At 40.3% G+C, this 27,709-nt stretch overlaps 1 protein-coding gene across 1 annotated transcript; it reads right to left on the bottom strand.

Moving 5' to 3' along the window:
• LOC143352339 (LHFPL tetraspan subfamily member 6 protein) lies at positions 1-26,929 on the bottom strand. Its single transcript, XM_076784701.1, has 5 exons — positions 26,794-26,929; positions 14,092-14,210; positions 5,277-5,452; positions 1,559-1,657; positions 1-932 (listed from the first exon to the last, which is right to left on the bottom strand). The coding sequence occupies exons 1-5, from the start codon at positions 26,881-26,883 to the stop codon at positions 799-801; spliced, it is 618 nt and encodes a 205-aa protein (XP_076640816.1). The 5' UTR covers positions 26,884-26,929; the 3' UTR covers positions 1-798.
• Between the last annotated feature and the right edge of the window lie 780 nt (positions 26,930-27,709).

The following is a 27,709-nucleotide window of genomic DNA, read 5'->3' as shown; positions in this document are numbered from 1 at the left end:
GAACTGAACTGTGAATTGAATTATGAACCGAACTATGAACTAAAGTTTGAACTGAACTATAGATTGAAATATAGATTAAACTATGAGTCGACTATGAAGTGAAGTATAGATTAAATTATGAATTGAAATATGAACGGAAGTATAAATTTAAGTATGAACTGAACTATGAATTGAAGTATGAACTGAACTATGAATTAAAGTATAAATTGAAGTATGCACAGAACTACAAATTAACGTATGAACTGAACTATGAATTGAAATATGAACTGAAGTATAAATTTAAGTATGAACTGAACTATAGATTGAAATATAGATTGAACTATGAGTCGACTGTGAACTGAAGTATAGATTGAACTATCAATTGAAAAAAAGATTGAACCATGAGGAGACTATGAATTCAAGTATAGATTGAACGATGAATGGAACTATTGAAACCGAAACCTTCCAAACCAGCCACCAGCCGTCACAGGGAAACTATGGTAGTGTTTGCTATGTTCTTCCTCGGAAGAATCCACCGGTAGCGTTCGTCTCGCGCGTTTGTTCCGAAAAGGAGACGAAATGTATCGTCGGCGAACACATCTCGTTCCGCTACGCTACACACGAAAACGTTCATCTATGAGTGTAGGAAGAGAGGATCATCGAGGAGAGGAGAGAAAGGACAACGGAGAGAGGAACCGGCCAGCCAGCCGGCCAGGAAGCACGGTCTGCAGATCGTCAGGATCAGCAGACGGTCACGAATGACAGAGTGGTCTTCTTCGGCGAAGCGTACGCGTCAATCGATTGCGAGTATCTCGATTGTCAAATGCGCAGCGGATCGGTGCGAGGGTTCGATGGTTTGTGTCGCGCGGCGCAGAAGCTCAGCCCGAAGCACAACATCAGCAACGCCACCGAGCTGATCAGCAAGTGGCTCGACCAGGACACCGAACACTTTCCTGAAACAGATCGACGTCGGAGTATTCGACGGGACGATCGGAAGCGGCTCACGATACAGACTCGCCTAGAAAACGTGAGATTCGAACGAAAAAAATTCTAGAATTGTCCCGAGGTCGTTCGAGCAGATCATTAGTAGACTGCGGATGTGATGCATTTATAATAAAAATGAATGGGAGAAATACAAAACTGTGAAGAAATTAACACTTCCGGTGCCACGTCGGTCATATATGACCGACACAACTTTCTTTGCTAAACTTGAAAATCAATTTTTATTGACATCTATGAGGTATGAGAATGTTACAAAAATCATTACTATAAACTTTGTCTTTTCCGTTCCTATATCATTAAATAAGTTGTCTCGATTTTGTGTGATTTTTATGGGCGTGGCACTCAACATGTCAAACGAATTTGAGCATGTCATATTATTTCTGACCTACTGGAATTATCAAATGGGAGAACACATTTTTATTTAACTCCTTGTTGTCCACAATTGACTGGAAAAGTGCTTATTTTGCATAAAGATCCGCAGTCTAATCATTAATATTTGTAAATGTGGATTTTTGAGGTATTTTAGGAACGAGGAACGAGATGTCCTTGCGATCTAGACTATGAGAACAGTACTCACCGAGATTATACACGTTAGCACCCTTCCCGCAGGACTCCCGTACTTCTCTGTTGTCCCATCCTATGGGATACATCACCAGGCCACCGCATATCATCGCTGCTGTAACAAGAAAATGGCAGCGCCGTTGTCGGCGGTTTAAATCTCGCGCCTTTATATTCTCGAATATTCGCGTCTCTAATACTCCTGTTCAGAAATTGAACCGTGTAGGAATTGTACAAGGTGTCTACGAAATATACCAGACGACAAAATATGTATAATCTTAAAACGAACACGAATTGAAAATTTCTTTACCATTTTTTAAGATGAAGCCTCTTTTCTTCATGATTCTGGGCCTATCACTGTAGCACGTCTGCGAGAAGACGCCCTAACTGCTAGCCCTATCCCTGGACTTGATATTTCAATTGTTGATATCTTTAGAATGAAGCCTCGTTTTTAAGGAATTATTAATCTACAGTTAAAGCTCGATGATTCTAGGGTTATCACAGTAGGGCGTCTGCGAGAGCAGACCCTAACTGCTAGCCCTATCTCGGGACTTGATATTTCAATGGTTGATATCTCCAGAATAAAGCCTCGTTTTTAAGAAATTGTTAAGGTGCAGTTAAGATTTGATTCTAGGGCTACCGCAATAGGTTGTGAAAGGATGCCGTAACTGCTAGCCCTATCTCCGGACTTGATATTTCAATGGTTGATATCTCCAGAATAAAGCCTCGTTTTTAAGGAGTTAATTTATATGTATTTTATATTTTCCAAGCACCCTGTACATTTCCCAGCTAAAAACGAGCAAGGAAAAGTAAATTCGATCGCGGTCAGAGGTCCAGGACGAGCGGGATGAACGGATGTTATGTTTTCCAAGCTAATAAATAAATTACACTCGGCACGCGGTTTCCCGTGAGTTCGTTAATAACAGCGGCGGAGGAGAGGTGGGCTCGGTGAAAAACCTATTTTAAAAGCGATAACCCCGGAGCGTCGAGCGCCGAGCGACAAGAGACGGACGACGAACGACGCCGGAGAAAATGGAACGTGTCAACGTTTGAAAGAAGAATGATATTCGAGTAATATCCATTTTCTTTGTGGACTGTTTGCTGTCTAGCTGCTCCCGCGACGCGACGTGCGATGCGAAACGATGCGAAGCGACTCGTTCCCTATCCATTGCTTCGCAAACAGCAGACGTTCCTATTAACGCTTCCTGCTCGTCCTACGGATCTCAAACGTTTCGACGACGTCCCACATTCTATAGAGGCGGCCGATTCGCGATTGGCCCTTTATTGGTCGTGCACGCTAATTTTACCGTATTCAATCGATTCATAATCGCGAATGACGATACGCGCTCGAACGGTCTGTTCTGAAAAGCCTTTTGGCTCTAATGAACAACTGAATCAACTGCTATCCGAATTAATCAGGGAACTTCGTTCTCTGAACACTATGGCACACTGTTTTCTCAAGAAATACCGCACTGAGATTTTCGTAAAAATGTAGTTACTATTTATTAACACGTTGACTGCCATGTCACCCATATGTGGGTGACGGAATTATTTGTCCAGGTTTGAAAATGAATTTTTACGTTAATATATTCATTGCACCAAATTTGATTAGGATCTGTAAAATTCAAGAAAGTTGGGTGACTATTCAGTATCATATACTCAATTTTTTCAATTTTTATATCATTAAATAACAGTTTGATTTCATGGAATTTTTGATGTTTCTAGTTTGGCAGTCAAAGTGTTAAATTACTTTTAGGGTGTATCATTTAAGATTACATCACCCAAATGCCCGAAATAAGTTAAATGATTTTGATATTTGCAATTGCTCTGTATAATTTTCATTGAGGCCATTAGAGACCCCCAGATACCATTACAGGGTTAGCTTGTTTCGCTATATTTATCCATTTACAAATTTGCGAATCTGAAGACAATCTTCTGTAATAAATGTCACCGTCAATTCCGCAAGCCCATACTGTTTACCTTTTACAGTGTGTAAGACTTTGATGTATGGTTGATGATGTATAGTTCCTTCATATTGAAAATGGTTCTAAAAAATCGTTTCAATACACCGGGGGACGAATTGAAACGCTCAAATCAGCGGAAGAGTTAAACCGCAGCTTTTATGAATTAATATAAAACTGTAGCATTCCGTGCGCACAAACGCGCCGATCGTTTTCGTCTCGCATGTTTCTGATTATTCGACATGCAACGCGTTTACGATCACACGATTTTGGTGATATTTGAATTTTCGACGTGCGCCGCGAGAATAAACCGCGTACCGTAAGGACAGAATTCGCCGACAGAGATCGATAAAGAATGAACAACGACGAAGTACAATGTGCATATAAACTGGGCAAGAACGGGAAACGAATCTTGACAGTTTACCAACAAAATTACGAAATTTAACCCGTGCAGAAGAAGCATATTACAGCGAATTTTCTATATATGTCGCCGAGGCTTGACCGATAAATGTCGCGGAATTATCCCCACTACCGCGTATACCCCGTGAGGAGCCACGAAGCTCCAGACACCGCGGTCGCCGAGGAGTCTAACATAATACTGGTCGGGTATATCGGTGTGAGACCAGAAGACTACTACTAATCCAATAACAAAACTTCTGTATTTTTCATTATTTTATGTATGTTACTTATGTAACAGCATACGGAAAAGAAAGAGACAAACTTTTTTATTTTTAATTATTTTTTTATGAGACTCTCGCCAACATACTTGTGGAATTTTTCTGATTAATGTGACACCAAACACGATATCATTCGGATCATATTTACACTAATTTTTCGTTAACATAACTGTAATGGGAAGTACCTTTCATCGTTAATTACTAGACTGTGGATTTTATGCATTTATGACAAAAATGGGTAGGCGTATTTTTTTTAAACGGTAAAAACATTAGAAAAATTTTAAAATTCTGTTACATTATTTTCGACCTATTAAACATATTAGGAAAGAAGATAAATTTCTATTTCACTCCAGTCAGTTGCAATTCAGGTAGAAAATTTTTATTTTGCATAAAGATCCGCAGTCTATTCATTATATAAGTAAATATCATCGGAATTATATCAAATTTGGTATAATTTTCATTAGAAAAATGCCACGAATATGTTGGTGAAAGTACCATAAAAAAATAATGAAAAATAAAAAAATTTTGCTATTGGATTAGTAGTGGTCTTCTGGTCTCACGCCGATGTACCCGTCCCGTGTTATGTTTACACTCCTCGGCGACCGAAGCCTCGGGGACGAGCATCGCTGTCCTTTTCTACGTACGACACGGATCAAAGAATAGTGGAGTCCTGGACGATAAACGACATCAAGACCCGTGTTGCTGACATATACAGTGAATTCTCGATATATGTCAACAACACGGGTCTTGGCGGCATCGTGTATCGTCCAGGAGACATACCGGAGTCGTGCTATGTTTACACTCCTCGACGTCCGAGGCCTCTCACGAGGTATACCCCGCGATAGTGGGGATAATTCCGCGACCTTTATCATCCAGGCCCTGACGACAAATGTAGAGAAATCATTGTATCGAGAATCCACTGTACAGGTAAAATCGTTTGATTGAATTTTAAAAAGGTTTTAAAGGGGTGTACACTTAATTTTGTCCCCGACTGTAAACGAAGGATTGTGCCATCGACACACCGACCGATGTCGCAGTCAACGCGTTAAAGAACAAAGCGTGTGAGCAGATTTCGGATAGAAACAGGTTTGATACTCACCAGCAAGCAATTGCAGTCCACCCAGCACTCTCGTATGCCTCGGCGTTTTCAAAATGTGCGGCAGAAAGCTGGAAGCGGCTGCCAACAAGGTGAGAGCACCGATCACAGCGATCGCGACGCCGATTCCCATCGTGACAGTGCTCGCCTGCCACCAGGCGCTCGGTATGTCCCAGAAACTGGAATCGAACCCGGAGAGAGTGGCTTTAAAACGGGGTCCCGTTCACGGGATTCCGCGAATAATTGAATGTCGCTCGCGCGCCGAACACACCCTCCAAGGGGGAAACGTAACTCGTAACTCGTAACACGAAATTAAATCGAAACTCCATTATGGAACACATCCGGGCCGTTCGGGCCGCTCGTTAATTCCATTTCCCCCTTCGCGAACTATCTGCAAACTCCAGCTCTGAGAACGATCTCTTTAACGTTTCTTTTCAAATAGAAACGTATTGAGATAATTTTCGATTCAAGGAATATATGTACATATACACGTGTACAATAAAGTACTATGATCATTAGACTGGGAATTTAATGGCTTCATGACAAAAATCAGTAGGCGCAGTTTTAAGCAGTTTCCAAACATTTCAAAAGCATCAATGCATTTGTACAATGTACTGGACAATTTCTGACGTCGTTTACGTGCTAAAAGGGGTACTAAATAACATATATCATATATGTCAAACCGCTAGGAAACGTACGTATGGGATTTATTTGCGAGTGAAGGTCGGTGTGTTGCTTCAACGGAGCTCGACCGAAAATTCTCAAAGTACAGGGTGTCAAAAAATTATATGTCACGGCCACCATAGCGTGATTCTACACCTACGATTTGGTGGAAATTGACATAAAGAACTCCCCGCAAACTTGACCTTGACCTTGAAAATCAAGGTCAAAAAACAACAATTTTTTGTTTAATCGTGTTCTACTGGTCATAACGATCAACTTTGTGAAAGAAACCATCGGTCGCATCTCAACCGTTCTCTTAAAAAATGATGTTGCATTTCTTATAATTTTTACAGCTTCTTTCTTTCCTGCTGTAGTTAGGGAAATAGGAGTATCATGATTATGATAATTTCATACCCGACGAGATAGCTTACTGATGGTACCCGCTGTATGATAGTACGCTATATACTTATATATTGGCGCTGGATGTAAAAAATTTACAAATAAAGAAGCTGCATAAATTATAAGAAATGCAACATCATTTTTTAAGAGAACTGATGAAATGCGACCCATGGTTTCTTTCACAAAGTTGATCCATATGACCAGTAGAACACGATTAAAAAAAAAATTTTTGTTTTTTTGACCTTGATTTTCAAGGTCAAGGTCAATTTTGCGGGGAGTTTCTTATGTCAATTTCCACCAAATCGTAGGTGTAGAATCACGCTATGGTGGCCGTGACATATAATTTTTTGACACCCTGTACAGTCTTTACTCTATACAGGGTGCGGCGCTAATTAGACCCACGATTTTTCAGCCCCTTCGGATGGTCGGAGAGAAAAATGTTTCTTACCAAAGTTGATCAGTATTTAACCGACAAGAAATTGCAATATTTTAAATTTTAAAAAAAATCGATTTTCAACAAAAATCAAGGTCGCTGTCACATCTTTTAATGGAACTGGGTATTTTTAACTTCATAATATTGTAGGCGCCGTCGAAACGAATTCAACGACCTGCTATACAATGACTTTCAGATGACCTTGAAAGATAATATCGTCATGAATCAATTGCTAGAGTATTTGAAATATTTCGACGGTACGTAATAGCAACGCCTCGCATTTAGAGGTAAAGAAATGAACGCAAACATTGTGAATGCTCATTACCTCAACTGTTGTCCGTTTGTATCGCAAGGTCTGTTAGTTCATTACATGAAATGGTGAGATACGTTATAACAATGAACCTGTACGCTAACAGTGAAATGCACAGGCAAATGAATAGGCTGCAATGTTATATGCGGAACAATATCCGGATGTAAATCATCCACGTCCGAAAACATTTCGTAATATTGAATGTTACCTATGTGTCAATGGAAAATTTCAAGATGAAAAGCATCGTAGCCACCGTAAATGTATAAATATGGAAAACCTTCAAGAACGCATCATTCAAGCGTGTAGAAATGTAAAAAGAAGTTCTCATTACAAAGAGCAGAACTTTGCGTTACACAAGATGGGATGCAATTCGAAAATTTAATTTAATTATTAATTATACGTACACGTTTAACATTTATTGTTAACATGTATTGTGTGTTTTCAATGTGGCTCCGTATAAATTTGGTTTTTTGTGAGTTAAGTTCTGAAGCAATGTTTACGTTCATTTGTTTACCTCTAAATGCGAGGCGTTGCTATTACCTACCGTCGAAATAATTCAAATATTCTGGCAATTGATTCATGGCGATATTTTCTATCAAGGTCATCTAAAAGTCATCGTATAGCAGGTCGTTGAATTCGTTTCGACGTCGCCTACAATATTATGAAGTTAAAAATACCCAGCTCCATTAAAAGATATGCCATCGACCTTGATTTTTTGTTGAAAATCGATTTTTTTTTAAATTTAAAATATTGCAATTTCTTGTCGGTTAAATACTAATTAAGTTTGGTACGAAACGCTTTTCTGTCCGACCACCCGAAGGCGCTGAAAAATCGTGGGGACTAATTTGGGCCGTACCCTGTATATGTCTCAAATGCTTAGGCGATAAAAGCCCCAGAACTATCCCTACTACCGCGGGATATATCCCGTGAGGCCTCTAGAGCTTCGCTGTTCTTTTCTACGTTCGGCGTGGATCAAAGAATAGTATCTCCTGGCCGATATATGTCCCTGGCTAGACCCGTGTTTTGGACATATATCGAGTAAACACTGTACCGCGAAGTGTTGGTCCGGCGACTTTTCATTGAAACTTTTTCCGAATTCAACCGCTAAGAGGAAACTTTTTCTGTATCGGATCTTTACAATTTTTTACATTATTTACAATGTAAATGGGGCATTAATACTAGAACAACCGACGATTGACGTATACCTACTTCTGTCGAACGGCTCAAAATAATTTGTTCTATTTATTTCTTCCAGTAATTTACTGCTTCGTGAAAATTTTCCCATAGTTTCTAAGTAATTTTATGGGTTAAAATATTTCTGCAGATCACGAGAAAAAATAGAATTCCGATTTTCTGAAAGTATTATAGCACAAAATAACGTCTCCTCTGTCAACGTTTCTTTCTGACTAATTGTAAGTTCGAAAACAGAAACATATCAATATATACAGGCGTTACATGTTTTTATATACAAGCGAAAATATTGTTACGGCCATGGAACAATATGAAGAAATTAAAAAAATGACTCGTCTCGGTATATGTGGGTATACTACATCAAATTTTACAACAAAAAGACAAAAAAAAGGAAAACTGCTTTACCGAATTAATTGTTTACATATTTTAGAAAAGGTCATAGAAACTTTTACAAAAAAATGTATTAAAAATGAGTAATGATTAGAAGAAATGCCAAACAAGTCATTTCGACACCCCTTGGTTGTTCTAGTGTAAAACAGCATGTAATTTTTATTTTCCGCAAAGACCCGCAGTATAATGATCATGCACGAAATATATAATATATAATACGTGCTCCGTGCATCGCGTGCTGTGCACAGTGACTTTCAATACGTAAGTAGATAAAATTACAGTGAATTCTCGATATATGTCAACAACACGGGTCTTGCCAGCGTCGTGTATCGTGCAGGAGACATACCCAAGCCGTGTTATGTTTACCTCTCATGCTCCATGGCCCCTCACTACCCCGCAGTAGTGGGGATAATTCTGCGACGTTTATCATCCAGGCCTTGGCGACATATATAGTGAAATCACTGTAATTTGAATGTCTTCGCGAACGTGTTCAATAACATTATATTTTTTTCTGTTCTAAATAGGTTCAAAGAGCTACTTATGGGAACATAAGTGGACTGTATTTGGTAACAAGTTCTGAATGAAAAGAGAGGAGACACGTTTGGCCGCAGAGGGTTGGAATAAAAGGAAAAATTTTCTGGCTAGATTTCGACGAAACTTGTCGCCGTGCGTCGTTCAGAATATGGAAGGGTTTCCATGTTTACGCGGTGTGGAGGATCGCGGCGACACAAAGACCGTTTCCGTGTTCCCGGCGTTCGTTGCTCCACATTCCATTAGAATGGTCGAAAGCGGCCCGAAGCGACCCGAAGCGGGTGGAAACGGATGGAAGCGAGTACACACATACATACATAGGCGGGCGCGCGCGTGCATCGTGTACACTGGTCGCGCGAAAAAAGCGGCCGTGCATCGCGGAAACGGATCCGAACTACTTTTAATTAACGAGCTTCGAACGAAATTCGAGCGAATGGTAAAACCCGGTCGCCCGCCGACGTCCGCGTTTCCGATTACATGAGTCGCGCCCCGTCCCTTTCTGTCCCTTTCCGTCGATGCGCGCTCGAATCGCGACTTTCCAAACATCGTTCCCCGGTGTGGTGCTTCGGTCGGGTCGCGGCAAGCACCTGGCAACTTCGCGCCATCGGCTGTTGCTGATGCTGATGCTGATGCTTGCGAGGCCATTACCGAGCCATTAGAAGAAGACGATGCGTCGAGACGCCCTTCGAGAGCCGCCGCGATTCCTCGCCGATTCCCGCGGAGCGTCGCCTAGTGCGAAACCGTGTTCGAGAATGAAAATATCGAATTACGATGCTTGGTGCACTGTGCAGGAGGCTCATAGTCGACCAAATGGGAAAGATTGTTGTTTAGATGGTGGGTGAGGGACCTTTCTCCCTATTGCGTGGCTCATGATGCTTGCGAATGCTCGCAGATTTATTTGCCGATTTTTTAAAATTTACTTTCCAAGGCGCCTCTAAAGAATAACTCCTTAGTCCTTGCTGCTGATTGGCGAAAATGGAAAAGGTCGATGTTTATACTCGTCTAGTTTATACTCTACTGTGCGATTGACAGTGTTTCCGTACCCTTGGATCATTGGATACTTGGAAAAAAAGGTGTCTGTAAAATTGTCTGGAATGACGAGAAGTGTTCAGAATAATGTCTAGAATAATTGTTCGGAAAATTTTCCAATTTTTCTACTACATTAACGAATCATAGTACATTTTATGTACCTCGTGCACCTTCTTGTTCTTATCAAAGAGACAACAATAGTTATGAATTTTTGTGCAGAAAGTATGCTGTCTTCGCTTGCAGCGTGCGTCTTATTTTCGCGACAAAATTATCTGACCTCGTAACCATTCCCTGCGACACCGAAATTTCGTCTGTCGGCTTAAAGAGGATAGGTACCTCTTCAAAAATCAATTTTTTATCGTATATATCCGTGGATCAATATTTCAGAGCCCACGGAATTTTCTTCGAGGAGCAAACTGATTTTTAATGCGACAAGCCGGTAAAAAAGTTAGAACGGCTCTAGCTAGGCTGTTTAAATTATCTTAAAAAGAAAAATGCTAATTCTAGCCGAGGCGTGCCGTACATTCTCGAAATAATTCAATTAACTTTGAAAATCCCGAGTCCATTACTGAAAGGTATGAATTAAAACTTCGACTGCACTCTTTTCCTATAATACAGTCTTCGAAACGAAACTATATAATAACTCGGTGCACCGATCAATCAATTTGCTTGAAACTTTGCGGACAGGTTCTTAATTAGTCTCCACACGAGCCAACGAAGTTAATAATATCTTAATACTTCGAGGATTCCGCCAGTAAACGAAAGAAAGAAAATAGTAAAATTAATAACTTGACAGCATTATTATCTTTTGAGTTGCCTTAATTTTACCATTACCATTACTCAAGGTACTGCTCATTTACTAATGGTTTTGCCCATTTAGCATTCTAAGTAAAAGATCAAATAAACCTAAACACCAGAAACAGTGTTCAACTCCGTGTTCCCTATGTATCGGCTTTTAAATTTGATTCTCCAGTTTATCCATAGAACGGGCAGTATTTATGGGAATTTCGTGCGCGTAGAGAAACAACCACGTTCCATTCAACGCTATTCACAGCGTACCGTTCGAACAAACTGCCATAATTCGATAATATACAATATGTATTCGCGCGAGGAAAGTGTGTTTCGTTCTTTGTTTGCCGCACTGCCGTTCGCTGCAATCGTGACGCGTACAGCACGCTGTTTGCAAGAATAATAATTTATTAACAGCAGTCCCCGATGCCTGGGAGAAGTAATCAACAGAAAGTTCCGGACATACGGTGGCACTTATAATGAAAGCAAATATGAAAGAAAAATCGGAATGGAATAAAATATCTAATAAAACCAACAGTCCATATTCAGACGGGGAAACCATTGTTTATTTAATGCCCGTATATCAGCAAAAATATTGCAGCGACGTCCAATAACGCGATGCTCTTCATATGTTTACTCCGTGAATGTAAATTAATTTAAACGTAAACATACAATAAATAGCAATTTTCTTTCTCTACTAGGAAATCATTCAGAATAATATTATTGCAAGGGATTAACTTACAACTAGCAAATTAGTTATACAAAATAATATGTTTATACATCAATTGCAGTCTATAGGAGCTAAGTAAAAATTTATTTTGCTCATTTAGTAATTTTTATATGTTAAAAATGTTATATCGACATTGTTAAACTTTTTTAATCTTTTTACTGTTTTGAATTACACCTACACTCATTTTTGTCATAAATGCATAAAATCCTGCCACTTGGAAAAGGAAAAATTCAACTATATTCGCGTATCCATCCAAGAGTGCAAGTTAATGCAAAATGAAAATTGGTCGTATTAATTACAGGATTGTTTATTTCTCTCTTTTCTAGTCTTATTAAGTTGCGAACAATATCTCCATATTTTAAAATTCTTTTAACACTTTGACTGCCATAGTAGAAACCTCAAAAAGCCATAAAATCAAGGTAAGTTATTTAATGAAATAAAAAATGAAAAAACTAAATGTATGACATTGAGTAGTCCCTCAACTTTCTTGCATTTTACAGATCCTAATCAAATTTGGTACAATGAATACAGGGTGACCCACATAAATGGGAAATTATGTGTTATATTATGTTGTGATAAATATCTTTCGTATTTACAGTCGTATCAGAAAACTTCAGAGGTCAAAGTGACATTATTGCAGGGGGTAATATAATGGTGAAGAAAAAAATTTTTTATGTCGTATTTTTTAATGAAATTTCAAAGTCACCGAAGGTTTCTTAAATGGAATAGTATATTTTTTACGATAGTATGATAGACAATAAAAAACTGAATTTAGTGGATACCACCTTTTTGACCTTGAAATGACCTTGAGCAAGAATAATCATGTTGAAGCGGTTGAAATGTGGCAGTTTAAAACCATACGTGTTTCAGCAAAGATTGCGCGTTGTTTACATCGGGTTGACCTTTGTCCTCTGAAATTTTCTGATAGGACTGTAAATACGAAAGATATTTAGGTGTTCCCATTTATGTGGGACACCCTGTATATTAACGTAAAAATTCATTTAAAAACCTGCAGAAAGAATTCCGTCACCCACATATGGGTGGCATGGCGGTCAACGTGTTAATCTTGCTACCCAGTAAATTTTTGTCATAAACGCATAAAATCCGCGGTCTACTTGTTAATAAGATCATAATAACATCGTACACTGGTCAGTTGTCGGGTGTTAATTATTCAATAATCGTGGTTCACAATGCGTTCACCAACCCAATCCCAATGAAATTGCGAACGATGGTTAAAACGGCGTGCGAACGCCTCGCCGTTCCAAAACAAAGATTTACCTTTCCACGGGCGTGTCAATTTGTCAACTTACGGCTAACTAAGAATCCAATCTGCGGTGCTCGGATTAAACCGAGCACGGTTCGAGAACAGTGTAACAGCGTCGTCGCGTTCCTGTTCCCGTTCCTGTTCCCGTTCCCGGTTCGCAAGGCGCCGCTCTTGGACGTAGTAACGAGGCCAGGGGAACTTAAAGCGCGACTGTACATAAGTACAGAACCCCGGATACAGGAAGTTTGCAGGCTCGCGCTTATCGAGATGACTACAAATTTGATAGCGCCGGTCTCGAGGCGGTGCGGGGCACGATCCTCTACTCGTCTGAAAGCGATCGAGGGAAAAGTTCGACGTACGCGTATCTCCAATGGCGTCTCGAAGTCCCCGCGGATCGAGATTCATCGCTGTGTCCTTGCCTCTTGGACGTTAACATCTTTATCTACCCCTGTTTAACACGACGATCTCGATCATGGCCGATCTGCTTCGAGCGAATTTAGAAAAGCAATTTTTAGCTGATGCGTTTACTGGGACTTTGTAAATTTTTCGGATGATTTCTAAGGACAGATGATCTATAGAAACGATGCTCCTCAATGTGGATGCAATGACGATGTTCTTTGACCGAGTTTCGAAAAACATTTTTAGCCGATGGATTCGAGTGAGCTGGCTTTTACTGAGAGAGCATTCACATTTTTGTAGAAAAATGTGGAACGATTCTTTGTGTAGTTTTCGGGACAAAGGATAGACGATTATACGAATTTAGAAATAAAAATTGCATTTTGACAAGGACGTCAAAATGGTGTTTTAAAACTTCAGTTTTCCAGTTATTCTGTATCTTTCATCTTGGATTCAGCGTTTTAAAATCCAATGAAAAATCTGTGAAAAACGGTAAAGAAGGGTTTCCACGTAGACCAGCGTTCGAAACATTTTCCAATAGAACTGAAACAACCGACGCGCGAAAAATAATCCAGCTATTCAATTTCACAAAGCAGGGATCAATTGACTCGCCAAGGGGTGTGAAGGGGGATGTACATATAGTGGAGACTGTGCACAGGTGTGTGTACAGGGGTATAGGGGTTGGCTACGTACCTGGAATACCTGGCGCACTCGTAAACTATTTCGGGTGCGGTGTTCGGCGCCCTTATTCGTGGATAGTTGCACCGCCGAAAGGAACTAAAATACGCGTCCGCTTTTCCCAACAGTCGTCCCTGAAATGCAAAACACACGTCTACAGAACGAGGCACGAGAACAAAGCCTTCGACGACGGTGTGCGGGCTAGCGTGCAGGGGAGATGGAAGGGTGCAACGGTGCAACGTTGCAACGAGGAATGGTTCGAGGGATGGTAGGAGAGTTTCAACGTTTCGGATCCTCTTTCCCTGGATTCCAACCAGAGCTTCGGGACCGCAAGAGGTTAAACATCGCCCCGGAAGTAGGTATACTACTAATTTCACGGCGAAACCGTTTGCGTCCGACCAGTTTTCGCCTCGATTCACCCTTTGAGCCCGGTCAACAACTTTTCGACGGCCAATTGAACGCCAAGTCGATCGAGATGCCGAAACCTTGCACCCTGAACAGAGACCTTTGCGAGGTCTCGTACGAGGTCGACGAGTTTATCTTTTTTTTTTCTCCCCCGATTAGAACCGGGAACAACAATCGTTGACCTCGTGCCAAAACCCCTTCGCCTCCAGAGATCAAGTCTGGAGATCCGGTACCAACGATTCGAAGCCTGATAGAACTGGAGAAATTACAGGCGACCCTTGAATAACAGGGTGCTCCAGTTAGGTGAAAATTTGTGTGACTTGGTTGGAAATTGGGCCGATTCTCAAACAACACGTTGCTCTAATTTTCCGTGCGTTTTTTTTTTTAAGAGAGTATTTCCATTCAGAGTTGTCGATTTTAGAGAATTTTTGTAATAAAAAAATTGCTACATTGTTGCAGGTTTTTTAAATTTTCTATACATATTTGATGCTGTGGGAGCAATAAAGGTAATTGCACAAATATGGCACTATGCTATCTCAAAATGTAGTCGAACCTGTATAAAAAGAAATTTGAAAACACTTGATCTCGTAAATTCACTAAAATTGTCGAATCTGAATGGATGGTACCTTCATATATATAGATATTTTGTTTTGGAAGAATAATATTGATGATATGGGAATAAATTGTCTTAGAACGTATAGAGACATTCTTAAACTACCGGAAAAATTTTGATTTAGTTACATTTGTTTCTTTATTTATTGCACAGCGTTAAACTCGGGCACCCCGTTGGGTGTAATTTAAGCTCTCAATCGCGTGACGTAAAGTTAAATCCTAAATGAAATTTGATCGTTACTGAGGAAAGCAAATTTAACCTATTTGATTCGATTTTAATGAATTCTGAATTTGCTTTCTGTAAATATTGTACTCTGATACCCGCGCATAGTTATGTGAATTTATATTGGAAATCTCGCTAATTTTTTGTAGGATATTTTGAACCGATATGAATATTTCAATACTTTTGAATGCAATTTTGGAAGGACGAGATATAAAACCGGGATGGCTCGAGTTTATTTTTCCAGGCATACAGGACTGGGAAGAATGGTTATTGTATAATACGCTGCGTGTATTGCGTACTAAAGTCTGGAGATTAACTCCATTGGATATTTGCGAGCGGGAGAAATAAATTTCGAACAAACATACTTCCACAAGAGATTTATAAAATTTTGTGGTATCTGGAATAATTGAAGAGTTAGTGCGCAACACTGATAATCATTGCGAAACTTTATGCAAAATGAAAATTTTTCGCATCGGTTGCACGGAATCGAAATTCAATACAAAGTTCTTTCCCTTTTCAATCATTTTATATTGACACTCTTAAATTCAGTTAATCTTTGTAATACTGTGTTGTAACATAAAAAATGTTTAAACAATTAATTCCTGACTGCAAGTGGCTTCTTTTCAACCACAGTTACGTACACTTACAATGAACCATAACTGAATTCTTAAAATCTGAACGTTTTCATACTTTCAACCAAATTTATTTCGCCATATATTGATTGTCCTTTTTGTGTTAAAATCAATTAAGGTTCCCGGAGAAAGTAAAAATCGTGAAAATCGTAGTGACAAATTCTTAAACTAATCTGACCACATTATACATATTTTTGTTCTATTTAAAAAAAACCAAGCCCATATTATACACATTTCGATAAAGAATACTTAAAGAAAATACACACTGCCATTTGATTCTTGTCGATCGAAACACTATGCGGTCTGGGAAACTATAGCAAAAGGTACGAGGGAAGACGCGAAATTCGCGATAGAAAAGTTCGAATGTACCTGTAGAACTTCTTCGAGAGTTTCAAGTAGAATTGTTGCAAAGGAACAATTTGCTTACCAGGTTCGCAAACACATCGGTATTCCATATCGCGGATAACGAGACAATTCCCGACGATATTCTTCGGGAATCGAGGGAATCTACCGTGATTTCCTACCGATTGTTTATGTTTGTCGGGGATCGTCGTTAAGTCGACGACGGAAGAAACGAGCGCAAAACAGCCGATGAATAATGTGGACGTCGACGTCGAGGCTGCTGGACCCTTCTTCGCGAGCGTCGTCCCCCCGAAACGTACACACGCATTTACCCTGTTCGAGTGGCAAAATGCAGAAGAGGGCTCTGAATGGCTTTGAAAATACTCGAGTAGCGGGATGAATAAATGCATAAGGAAATTTACATTTGCTTCTCGGTGCATCCGCCCCTCTTCGCCTCGCCCCGCCGCGATCTCGGGACGCGTGCGGCTCGCTTGCTACGAGTTTCCACGGTTTTCAGAGAGATCTTGGCTAACGTGCACTGTCCTCCTTTTAACAGATGATTTTTACTCTTGGTAATTGTCTTCGTCGCGACCGAAAAGCTTCGCAGCTACAGCTGAAACGCTTTGGAACATTGTGGCGCACTGGGGACCATGAAACTGTTCCAAAGAACGTTATCGAGACTTTAATACTTGATTCGTTTTAACAGACGATTTGTGCTCTCGATAATTGTCTTTACCGAGACCGGAAGAGCTGATAGTCGTCATCAGAACTTTTTCGAAACATTGTGAAGCACTGATATATTTAAGGAAATATTTAAAAGGTGTCTCAAAATGACCTGACATTTTAAATTGCCCGCCATTTTTTTTATGTCGAACATAGCTAACAACGTATAGAAATTATGAAAATCCACTATAAAAATGATGAAAATCGATGGTGATTTTTCGAAGAAAATTCGTTTTCAGCGATCAGGCGTACTTCCAGCTTAGTGGCTACGTAAAGAAACAAAACTCTCGAATTTAGGGGACCGAAGATCCACAAGTGATTCAACGGCTTCCTATGCATCCACCACGAGTCACTGTTTGGTGCGGATTTTGGGTTGGAGGAGAGATTGGGCCGTACTTTCTCGAGAATACATTATCGTGACACGATAACCAACTTTTTATGAAATGAATTGAACGGCTTGGAAGACATATTCTTTTAACAAGATGGCGCAACCTGCCACACTGCGGGCGAAACAATGCAATTATTGTAGACGAAGTTTCAAAGTCGTGTTATCTCGCGCCGCGGCGATGTGAATTGTCCACCAAGATCGTGCGAGTTGACGCCATTGGACCTCTTTCTTTGGGGTTTTCTGAAAGGAAAAGTGTATGCCAATGATCCACAGATCATTCCGGAGCTCAAGCAAGCAATCGGACGCACCGCTAATGAAATTAGTCCGCAATTATGCCAAAATGTTATTGAAAATTTCGTCAAAAGAGTGAACCTTTACGAACGGGGACGAGGCGGCCATTTATCGAATATTGTGTTCCACGCATAACCTCCATGTTTGTACCTTACATTAAAATACCAACGTTCGCACTTTTAATATAAAAAAAATACGTTTTATTAATAAATTAAAATGTTATGTCATTTCGAGACACATTTTTAAAGTATTGAAACTGTAATACCTGACTCGTTTTATCATTTGGTAAACCGAGGTCTCAAATTATGAAACGTATCAAGCAACTTCACCTCCCAGATTGTGGAAGTCGTTTTAACACGTGGTCAAATGATAAACCGAGGTATCAAATTAGGAGACGCATCAGGCAACTTCATCTGACTGTGGGATCACTGTGAATTCGCGCGTTTCGATCTCGAGGTCAAACAGGAAGCATTCTGCACGGACGTAAAAGTTTTATGATTGTGTTTCGGTCTCGGGCCAGAAGAACCAGTCGTTACGAGTAACAATTCGGCGTTCCTGTCGGTTGTCGATTCGCGATACGTAGGCAGCAGCAATTCGCGAAATTCGCGGGGAAAGCTCGCGTACGTCTCGGTCGAGGAGCCAGCTGGCAGCAATGGATCGCGAGCTGCGCCACACGGCTTATTCGCAACATCACGGACGTCATTTTGTTTCGTGGATTCCTTGGAGACGTTGCTGAACACTACGTTCGACAACGTATCGAGAAAAATCGCCGCTGTCTCGATGTGACAGTGTTTGACTTGTTTATTTTGAGGTCACGTTCAAATAAAACTCTCTCACTTATGATTTATATGTAAACTGGATATAAAACTTTAAAGTATAAAGTATTGCAAATAACTGTACGGTTTTGAATATAAATTAGATATACATAGGAACTTTGTTACTCTTAGACATCTGCTCAACCCACGCCGCAACTTTCAACGCTTTCAAACCGATCTTTCATACCAACCTGATCCGTTCGCTCGTGTCAACCTGACATGTCCATTCGCTTGTAGAAACCAAATGTTTCCACTCATTCGTAGCAACTCTCAGGAATTGTTCATTCTCACAACAGACAGGTTGGGCAAATAGAGCTCCGGCCCTCCAACGCCATCTCTGTGTAAATCAACCAACAGACAGGTATCTGAATGTCCACGTTTGTCAGGGATTTCTAGAGAGTAAAAAGGTTCGTTGCGATCGGTATTATTGAGAGATAGCTATTGGGAGGACTTTTGGCAAAATTTGTTGGTCTATGGTGTGTTAAATTGTGACGACTAACATGGGAATGCAGCAGGGTCTCTAGAACGACGCCGTTCACGAAGCATGACCTCTCCCTCGCCGACGCTGCTTTAAATAGCCGTTCCTGTTTTTCTCCAGTGCACAGTTTCGCGTTCATCTCGATACCGAGCAAACGAGGAGAAACCCTGAGACCTCGGCACATTCTTCTCCATTACTCCGAACGACCGACAGCTTTCTGCGACTCGACCGGTGAGCACAATTACGGATGAAAATAAACGAGACGCGTCTACCCTCTCTGAGCAACGATAGCGACGTTGCTGCACGCGATACGGTGAACGTATCGTCGGACGAAATACGGTATTGCCCCGATAACTGTTCGATGTTTGCTGGTCTTAAATGTTATGGGAAAAAAGAAACACCTAGACCTTGACCTGAGATACCTAGAAATTGAAAGTAGTACTAGGTTGTTGCAATTGAAATGGCCGTTTTCCAGATTTGAAACTTCCCGTTTTTGCAATTTAGGCAGATGGCGTTGAAGTTGTACAATACGACATGTACATATCTCGTACACGAATTTGCGTCAGTTTATTGATATTGTATAGTGTATGTGTGATTCAAAATCGATTTTTGTTCACCACGAAAAAAAAGGAAATTCGTATAATTTATTTGTACGAGTTCAAACTCGGACCCACTGCGTCTGAAGCAGCGAAAAACATAAATGCTGCTGTTGGTGAAGGTATAGCAAGTAATCGGACCATAAGGCGTTGGTTTGAAAAATTTCGTTCCGGTGATACAAATCCGGAAAATGAGCCTCGTGGTCATCAGCCAGCAGCTATTACAGATTCAGGTTTAAAAGAGATAGTTGAAATGGATTCGCGTCTAACTATTCCACAAATCGCGGAGAGAACCAATATACATTATTCAAATGTCTCTCGACATCTGAAAAGTTAGCTTTGGGAAAAGTAAAAAAGTTAGATAAACGGGTCCCACGTGAACTCACTGAAAGAAACAAGATATGCCGTCTGGAGATCAGTTCTTCGATACTTTTTCGACAGAACAATGAAGGCATATTAAACAGGATAACTACCTGCGACGAAAAATGGATTCTCTACGACAATCGACGACGTCTGCACAGTAGCTAGACGCAGATGAAACTCCAAAACATATGCCGAAACCGAACCTTCATCCTCGCAAGACATTGATGTCTGCAATGGTGGTCTTTTTTTAAAAAAGGTGAAACCATAAATGCTGATAAATACTGTGAGGAAATTGATATAATGTACGAAAAACTGCGTGTTCAACAGCCGGCATTAGTCAATAGATGTGGTGTATTATTGCTTCACGACAATGCTCGGCCACATATTGCGGAACAAACTGTATAAAAATTAGCAGAGTTGAAGTGTAAAGTTCACCCTCACCCTTCTTATTCGCTTGACCTGTCACTTACTGGTTATCATATTTTGAAGCACCTAGATAGCTTTTTGAATGGAAAAATATTCAAAGAAGAAAGTGCTGTAAAAACTGCATTTGATGAATTTGTCGCCTCACGTTTATTAGAAGAAGTGCATTGATGTCGATAGAAATTATTTCGATCAATGGAATATGAATAAAGTTCGTAAAATAAAAGTTTATGTTAAAGATTCAAAAACGGCCATTTCATTTGCAACATCCTAATATTTTGCATTAAAATTGACACTCAACATTTCATCCACCGGAAGCTTATTATTAGGATTTTCAGTAATCCACATAGTAATCCGAAAAGAAATAATTAATTCACGTCACTGGGAGTAAATTGTTGATTCACGATTGAAATCGCTATTGCTATTGAAGGGCCCGTTCAAAAGTTCTCAGACATCGTAAACTTTCCAAAATTATGGCATGATCGTCGGTAGATAATGTGTCAAAAACGCGAAGAAAAATAACTTCATAGAACAATTCTTCATAAATGCATCTTTACAATCGCAATAACCGCAAAAAAATTGTGGTTTAAACAGTGACGTCAGAATAGGGGAAGAAGAAACGACACAAATCGTAACACGATCTACAAAAGAAATTTGATACTTAAAAAGTTGAAGGAACCAAGCCACGTCCATAATTAAAAGCGTCCTCTTAGGAAGGGATAATCAATCATTTCGCAAACTTCTTTCTGCCCTCGATGAAGAGCGTTTTCCGTCGAAAGATGATTCATAAACGCCACAAACCCATCGTTAAGTTCCCCGGGCGTGTTGCTGGCGGTTCTCGTAAGTCGGCCGCCGACTCCATTAAAAATCCGCGATCGCTATACAGGGTGAGTCACCTAACGTTTGCACCTCAAATATCATTGTTGTTTCTAAAGATACGTAAAATATGGTAAGGACAAAGTTGAATGGTACAATGGGGCTGACACGATGCCAAAAAAATTTTGTTTTTATGTCATTTTTTTTAGAGATATCAAGGTTACCTTGATTTTTTTAAATGGAACCACCCTTTTTTAAACATCTACAATGATAGTCCCTTTCATTAGGAATTCAGTGACAATAATTATTCCAAGGTCATTCAAGGTCACAGACAGAGAAAACTTATAAGATTTAGAATATGAAAGCAGAATACGTTTATCACGGTTGAGACTTGTTGTAAATAGTAAACATACTATGGTTGTAGTTAAAGTAAACATACTAAGGTCCTTCAATGTCATTGTTATTCAACATTCTCATTTAATATGAGTATGTTTCCAAACGCGATTCCGCTATGTCTTATTCAATGACTGAAAAGTGTGATATGATCACGATTTACTGTGAATGTAGACCCCGAACGAAAGACTCCTTCTAGACAGACTTTCATTAATACGTAGAGGTTGTTTCGAAGTACTGGAAGTGTACGTGCAATACAGCACAAACGGAAGAATCCCTCGACTAATGAAGACAATGAAATTAATATTTTAGCAGCTATAGCTGTCAGTCCTCACATGAGTACGAGAAAAATTTCCCGGGAAGCAGGCATAAGTCAAAGTAGCGTAATGCGAATTCTGGCCCGACATAAATTTCATCCGTTCCACATATCGCTCCATCAATAATTGCACGGGAATGATTTTGAAAATAGAATTAACTTTTGTCAATGGGGATTGTTTCAAAATCATTCATTTTTTTCTAATGTCTTGTTTACAGACAAAGCAACATTCACTAATCATGGCTCAACTAATCTACTGAACGCCGATTATGGGTCTGTGGATAATCCGCACTGGCTGCGAGAAATTGATCATCAAAGACAATGGAGCGTGAACGTGTGGTGTGGTATTTTGAACTACAAAGTAATTGGACCATATTTCGTTAACGGAATGATGACGATACAGAAATACGCTCAATTTTTGCAAGAAGATCTGCGAATTTTGTTAGAAGATGTCCCTTTACAAAATCGCTATGATATGTGGTACCAACGCGACGGTTGTCCTGCTTATTATGCACGAGTAGCAAGAGAAACGTTGGATTCTCGATTTCCAAACCGATGGATTTTACGAGGCGGGACTGTTTCATGGCCAACACGTTCGTCTGATTTAAATCCACTGGATTTCTTTTCATGGGGTCTGCTAAAAGAGACCGTGTACATGGATGCTCCAATATCACCTCGGATGTACTTATCAGAGTTCAACATTCCTTCAAAGCTCGTTTACATCAATGTATCGACGTGGACGGCCATCACTTCGAACATTTATAAAATACAGGTATTCTGCTTCCATATTTTAGTTTTATACGTTTTTTCTGTCCTTGACCTTGAATGACCTTGGCATAATATAGTCACTGAATTCCTAATGGAAGGGACTGTCATTGAAGGTGTTTAAAAAAGGGTGGTTCCATTTAAAAAAGTCAGGGTGACCTTGAAATCTCTAAAAAATGACATGAAAACAAAATTTTTTTGGCATCGTGTCAGCCCCATTGTACCATTCAACGTTGTCCTTACCATATTTTACGTATCTTTAGAAACAACAAAGATATTTGAGGTGCAAACGTTAGGTGACTCACCCTGTATGTATACGAGCCCGGGATACAGGATGCAAAAGCTGGCGCGAGATTCGGATCGGTGAGCATCGAACGGACGCGTTCCAGTGAATCGCGGCGCGTTCATCCGAAACGTCGCAATACAGAGATTTGCCTCGCATCCCCGCCAAGCCCGAAAGAACAATTTGCATCGGCTGTTTATTAATCCCGCCAAATGACCGTGTTTAATTTCGAAAACACTCCACGAACGATATCCGCTCCGGTCGCGCGCGATACGATCGATATTGAAAATTTGATTTTATCGTGTCGGATATCGCGTTCCTCCCGCCGCCCTTCGAGGCACCAGATTCATCCGCGCTTGTGTGCACGTACAGCGTGCATGTGCAAGCGGCATGTTCATATGCAAGAACATGTGTACACGCGTGGATGTACGCATCGCACGCACTCGCTTTTGCCCGCATCGCTTATGGCTCTCGAGCCGCAGTGTCGTTCCGAGAAATCGACAGAATCCGTCGATTGGATCCGTCGATCCGACGCATAGTCTCTTTTGAATAACGCTTGTCGGGCTAAACTGGAAAATGTTCCCTCATTGTCGACGAGTTCCGTCGATCCGACGCATAGTCTCTTTTGAATAATGCTTGTTGAATTAAACTTGGAAATATTCCCTCATTGTCAATGCTTATTCATTTGACGGGGACGAGTTAATTTTCGAGAACCATATAATACATCAATACGCTTCCCACAATGTTCTGGATTCAATAATTCTTTCACTTCATTGTGTCATAGGGTCTACATTGGCGTTAACCCTAACTCGAGTGATGACTCTGAGGCTATATTAAAAATTGCTACATCATTATTCAAAATATTCTCTGCATTATTAAGTTCTTTCATATTTAATAAATTACTGAACATTTAACATCGAGCCCGACCCGTGATGAAGATTTCGAGCAGATTCTACTGAATATTTTGTTAAATTCCTTCAAATCGAAATAAAATTTTACTTTATTGTTGTCATGGCGACCGTAAAATCGTAGTGGAAGGGGTTAACACGTTCACGGACAGTAAAAATTTCAGTGAGCTGCAAAAATAGACAGGCAATTTTTCTTGAAACCAGTCGTACTATCCGAAATCTGATTAGACATAAACAATAATAATAAGTTAACTGTCATTAGTAATGACAGTTGGTCATTACTTTGAAATGTATATTAATTACAAAAACTTAAGGTTGTATAAAATTAAATGAGTAAAAATTGGCTTTAAAATTTGAATGCTATAGCATTCATGTCATTTTGCATCACTATGAAAATGAATGCCGTAGCATTCACGTCCGCGAACGTGTTAAGTATTGTACGAGCAAATTACATCACAGACGCATTATATGAAGCATTCTAGGTCGGAAGAAATGTTTGGATTTCGATTTAAAGTAGCTCCGAGTGCAAAGGGTTAAGCTACACTGTATTTATGTTGATTGTGGCAGCATTTAGGTCATCGCAATTTCACTTGTCTTTCTGTGTACCTGTATCTTTGCGCTGAAAAACTATAATTGATTTTATAGGCGTGGTAGTTGCGCCCATAGTCGAATATGTGAGTACATGAAGAAGATCGTGCATGTACCTACGGTTATGTAAATATGGGTATCTAAAGAAGACCGTATCGCGTATAGATATGAAAGGAAAATTGCACATACACGAGTACAATGCACGTACGAGGAAAATTATGTACGTACACCGTACACTGTTCTGTTGCTTACAAATGCAGAACCTTGGAGTTAGTGGAGCGCACGAGAACATGTAAAATGTCTATGATCGTGATTTTTGGGTTCGTTGAACTGTCATAAAAACATTTTAGAAAAAGTCTAATGATTGCCAAGTTTCCCCTTAACACTAGAACGACCGAGCAATAAATGCGACTGACGTATATTGCTTTGTAACAGTAACAAGACTGTGCCCATTCAGACTTCATACAACTTTTATTGTAATATGTGCTTCAATGAAGAGGTTCATTAAAAAATTTCCGATGAAAACATTTTTACAATTTCAGTAATTGTAAAAGAAAAAATTAGGAAGCAGTCATTTTGGCTGCTCCGGTCGTTCTAGTGTTAAATCGAAATCAAATCGAATTGTGCATTTCCAAGAGTGAGGTTTAAGAAACTGCATCAACCCGTCGCAATGTTTCTTTTCGATTGCGTTCGAATTTATACCGATCCCCCCTCCTCCCGAATCCAATTTGGAATCGAAGCATAAAAACATAGTCTTCTCGCATCGCTATGTTCCTCCCGCGTCGTCGTGGCGGCGATCGAGCTTGATCCACGCGGTTTTTGCTCGCATGCTCGTCTCGCTTTCGGTAGAAAGAAACGTATTAGCGAGTGAAACGATAGAGAACGATCGCAATACAGAACATCAGAGTATTATTTTGACTAACGACACCGCGAGTTCGTCGATTCGCAGCGTTTCGACGTAAACACGATGATCTCCATCGTTGAGATGTAACTATATTGGACATTACATTATTTGTTTGTTCTTCAATCTTGGTTGCTGTGACAGATAGCTCTCCTAAATGTTTATACTGGCTCATTTGTTTCAATGCATTTTTAACAGATTTTCGCAACAATCCGAGATGATCGAATCGTTGCACGAAGATACCGAGATGAATTCGATCGAGCTACATGCGTAGGCAAACCGGGGCGATCTATATTTGTCTGTGTGCGATCGAGCCATCGAACAGCCATCGAGACGCATTAAAGGTGGATACTTTTGACGATGTTATGGCAACCACAACTCTGTTCAAACGCTGACGCATCAATGTTTGTAACCCTGGCTTAACACTAAATCTACCGTGTATTAACCCCTTGCAGTACGATTTATTTTACGGTATTAGTGATTAAAATTTTTTTGTAATTTGAAATTTCCTAAAAAAAGGAGAAAATTTATTGCTATTGTATGCCTGTATGTCCTTCAATACCTGTACATTATCAACGCCCAAAATAGAATTTTATTTCGGTTTAAAGGAAATTAATAACACACGTATTTACTAGACTCTGTTCAAAATCTTCATCACGAGTATGACTCGATATTGTAGGCCAAAGGGTTAAAAGCGACTGACAAGCAATGCTTTATAAAAATACAAGATTCAATTTATATAGATGTAAAAACAGCAAAAAGTCTATATAAACTTTATCTAGTAATTTTTAGTTTGAGAAATTTATTCACAATCATTTCCCACGTAAAAATCTTTACAGTTTCAACAATTCTAAAATAAATGGGACCGGTCAATGGCACAGGCATTGGTAGTTTCAATATTACGAAGAACCTAAGCCATCGTTGAAAAACACATTGTAACAAATACGAGTAACTAACCCGGTCCTAAGTAATCTAAAATCGCAGCAGGTATAATCACAGGACTGCGGATCTCCATGCAAAATAAAAATTGACTGAATGAACTGCAAGAGACACGGTAGTGATTGAAAAGTTTCTTTAACAATCTTAACAAATCGACAATGATACACTAACACTGTCGAACTTACTACATCTTTTTACTATTTCACATTGCACCAACTCGTTTTTACTATAAACGCATAAAACGATTGCATACAATACAAAATTGTGCAGCCATTACAAAACTTCAAGAATTATATTATTCTCGACTTATTAATAAAAGAGAAAATACGTTGTCATTCAGCTCGTGTTCCTTACGATCAACATTTTTATTTTGCATGAAGATTCAATAATCCTCATCAACGTCCGCGCACTTAAATCGTCGCGTCCTACAAGTCGCAAATCGTCGGCAGCGCAAGATCGCTGGATCGCAGGCTAATCAGCGATTATCCAGACGGTGCATGCGCGGTAGATCGCTCACCTGAATCCAGTAAGGCAGATAAAATCCGGAACAGGCTAGAATCGACGCCACGGTGGACAAGGTTGCCCACAGCACGCACAACACTGTCATCTCATCGGTTTAAAAGCGTCCCTCCCTTCTTTGTCTGCTCCGTTTCACCGGGCTGTCGGTCTCCCTTCCTCCTCGCCTGTCTCCTCGTTGGTTACCTCGGCTTCGACCTCCACTTTACTCGCGCATGATTAGCGCACGCTCGCAAAACTGGCAGCTGCCGTGGGAAGATCGTCGAACCCGACCGATGCTCCACGCACGCTGAAACTCGCGTTACTGTGTTCTACTGCGTCTCTTCCAATAATACCCGGGATCTTTCCCCCCTCCTCTCTCTCTCTCTCTCTCTTTTTCTCTCTCCCTCTCTCCCTCTCTTCGTCAACGAGAAGTCGGTTCGTAACTGTTTAGACTGCACGGACTGCTCCACAGAAAGGCGAGCAACGACGCAAGTTGAGGATGCTTAGAGGAAGATCAGGTGAGCCGGGGTGCAGGATCGAGCGAAAGATTCGTGGATCGCGGTAATCAGAGGCAATTCCACTCTCTCTCTCTCTCTCTCTTTGCTCTCTCTTTTTTCTCTTCGTCAACGAGGAGTCGTCTCCTAGCAGTTTGAACTCCACAAACTGCCCCAAAATGAGAGAAGTAGCAACGCAAGTCGCCAATTCTAGGAAGAAGCTCAGGTGCGTTGAGACGCAGGATCGAGCGGAAGATTCGTGGATCGCGGCACTCAGAGACGATTCCACTCTCTCTCTCTCTCTCTCTCTCAGCTCTCTCTGCTATCTCTTCTTTCTCTTCGTCAACGAGGAGTCGTCTCCCAGTGGTTTGAACTCCACAGACTGCCCCAAAATGAGAGAAGTAGCAACGCAAGTCGTCAATTCTTGGAGGAAGCTCAAGT

The sequence above is a fragment of the Halictus rubicundus genome, chromosome 3 (genome assembly GCF_050948215.1).
Source record: "Halictus rubicundus isolate RS-2024b chromosome 3, iyHalRubi1_principal, whole genome shotgun sequence".
NCBI lineage: Eukaryota > Metazoa > Arthropoda > Insecta > Hymenoptera > Halictidae > Halictus > Halictus rubicundus.
This window is presented reverse-complemented; position numbering and strand designations above follow the sequence as displayed.

Coding starts and splice junctions, on each gene's coding strand:
- LOC143352339 (XM_076784701.1), bottom strand. CDS start 26,883: ATGACAGTGTTGTGCGTGCTGTGGGCAACCTTGTCCACCGTGGCGTCG. Junction 14,211..26,793: donor ATCTGCCTTACTGGATTCAG/GTGAGCGATCTA, acceptor TTTGCATTTCAG/GGACGACTGTTGGGAAAAGC. Junction 1,658..5,276: donor TGGACTGCAATTGCTTGCTG/GTGAGTATCAAA, acceptor TTCTTGTTACAG/CAGCGATGATATGCGGTGGC.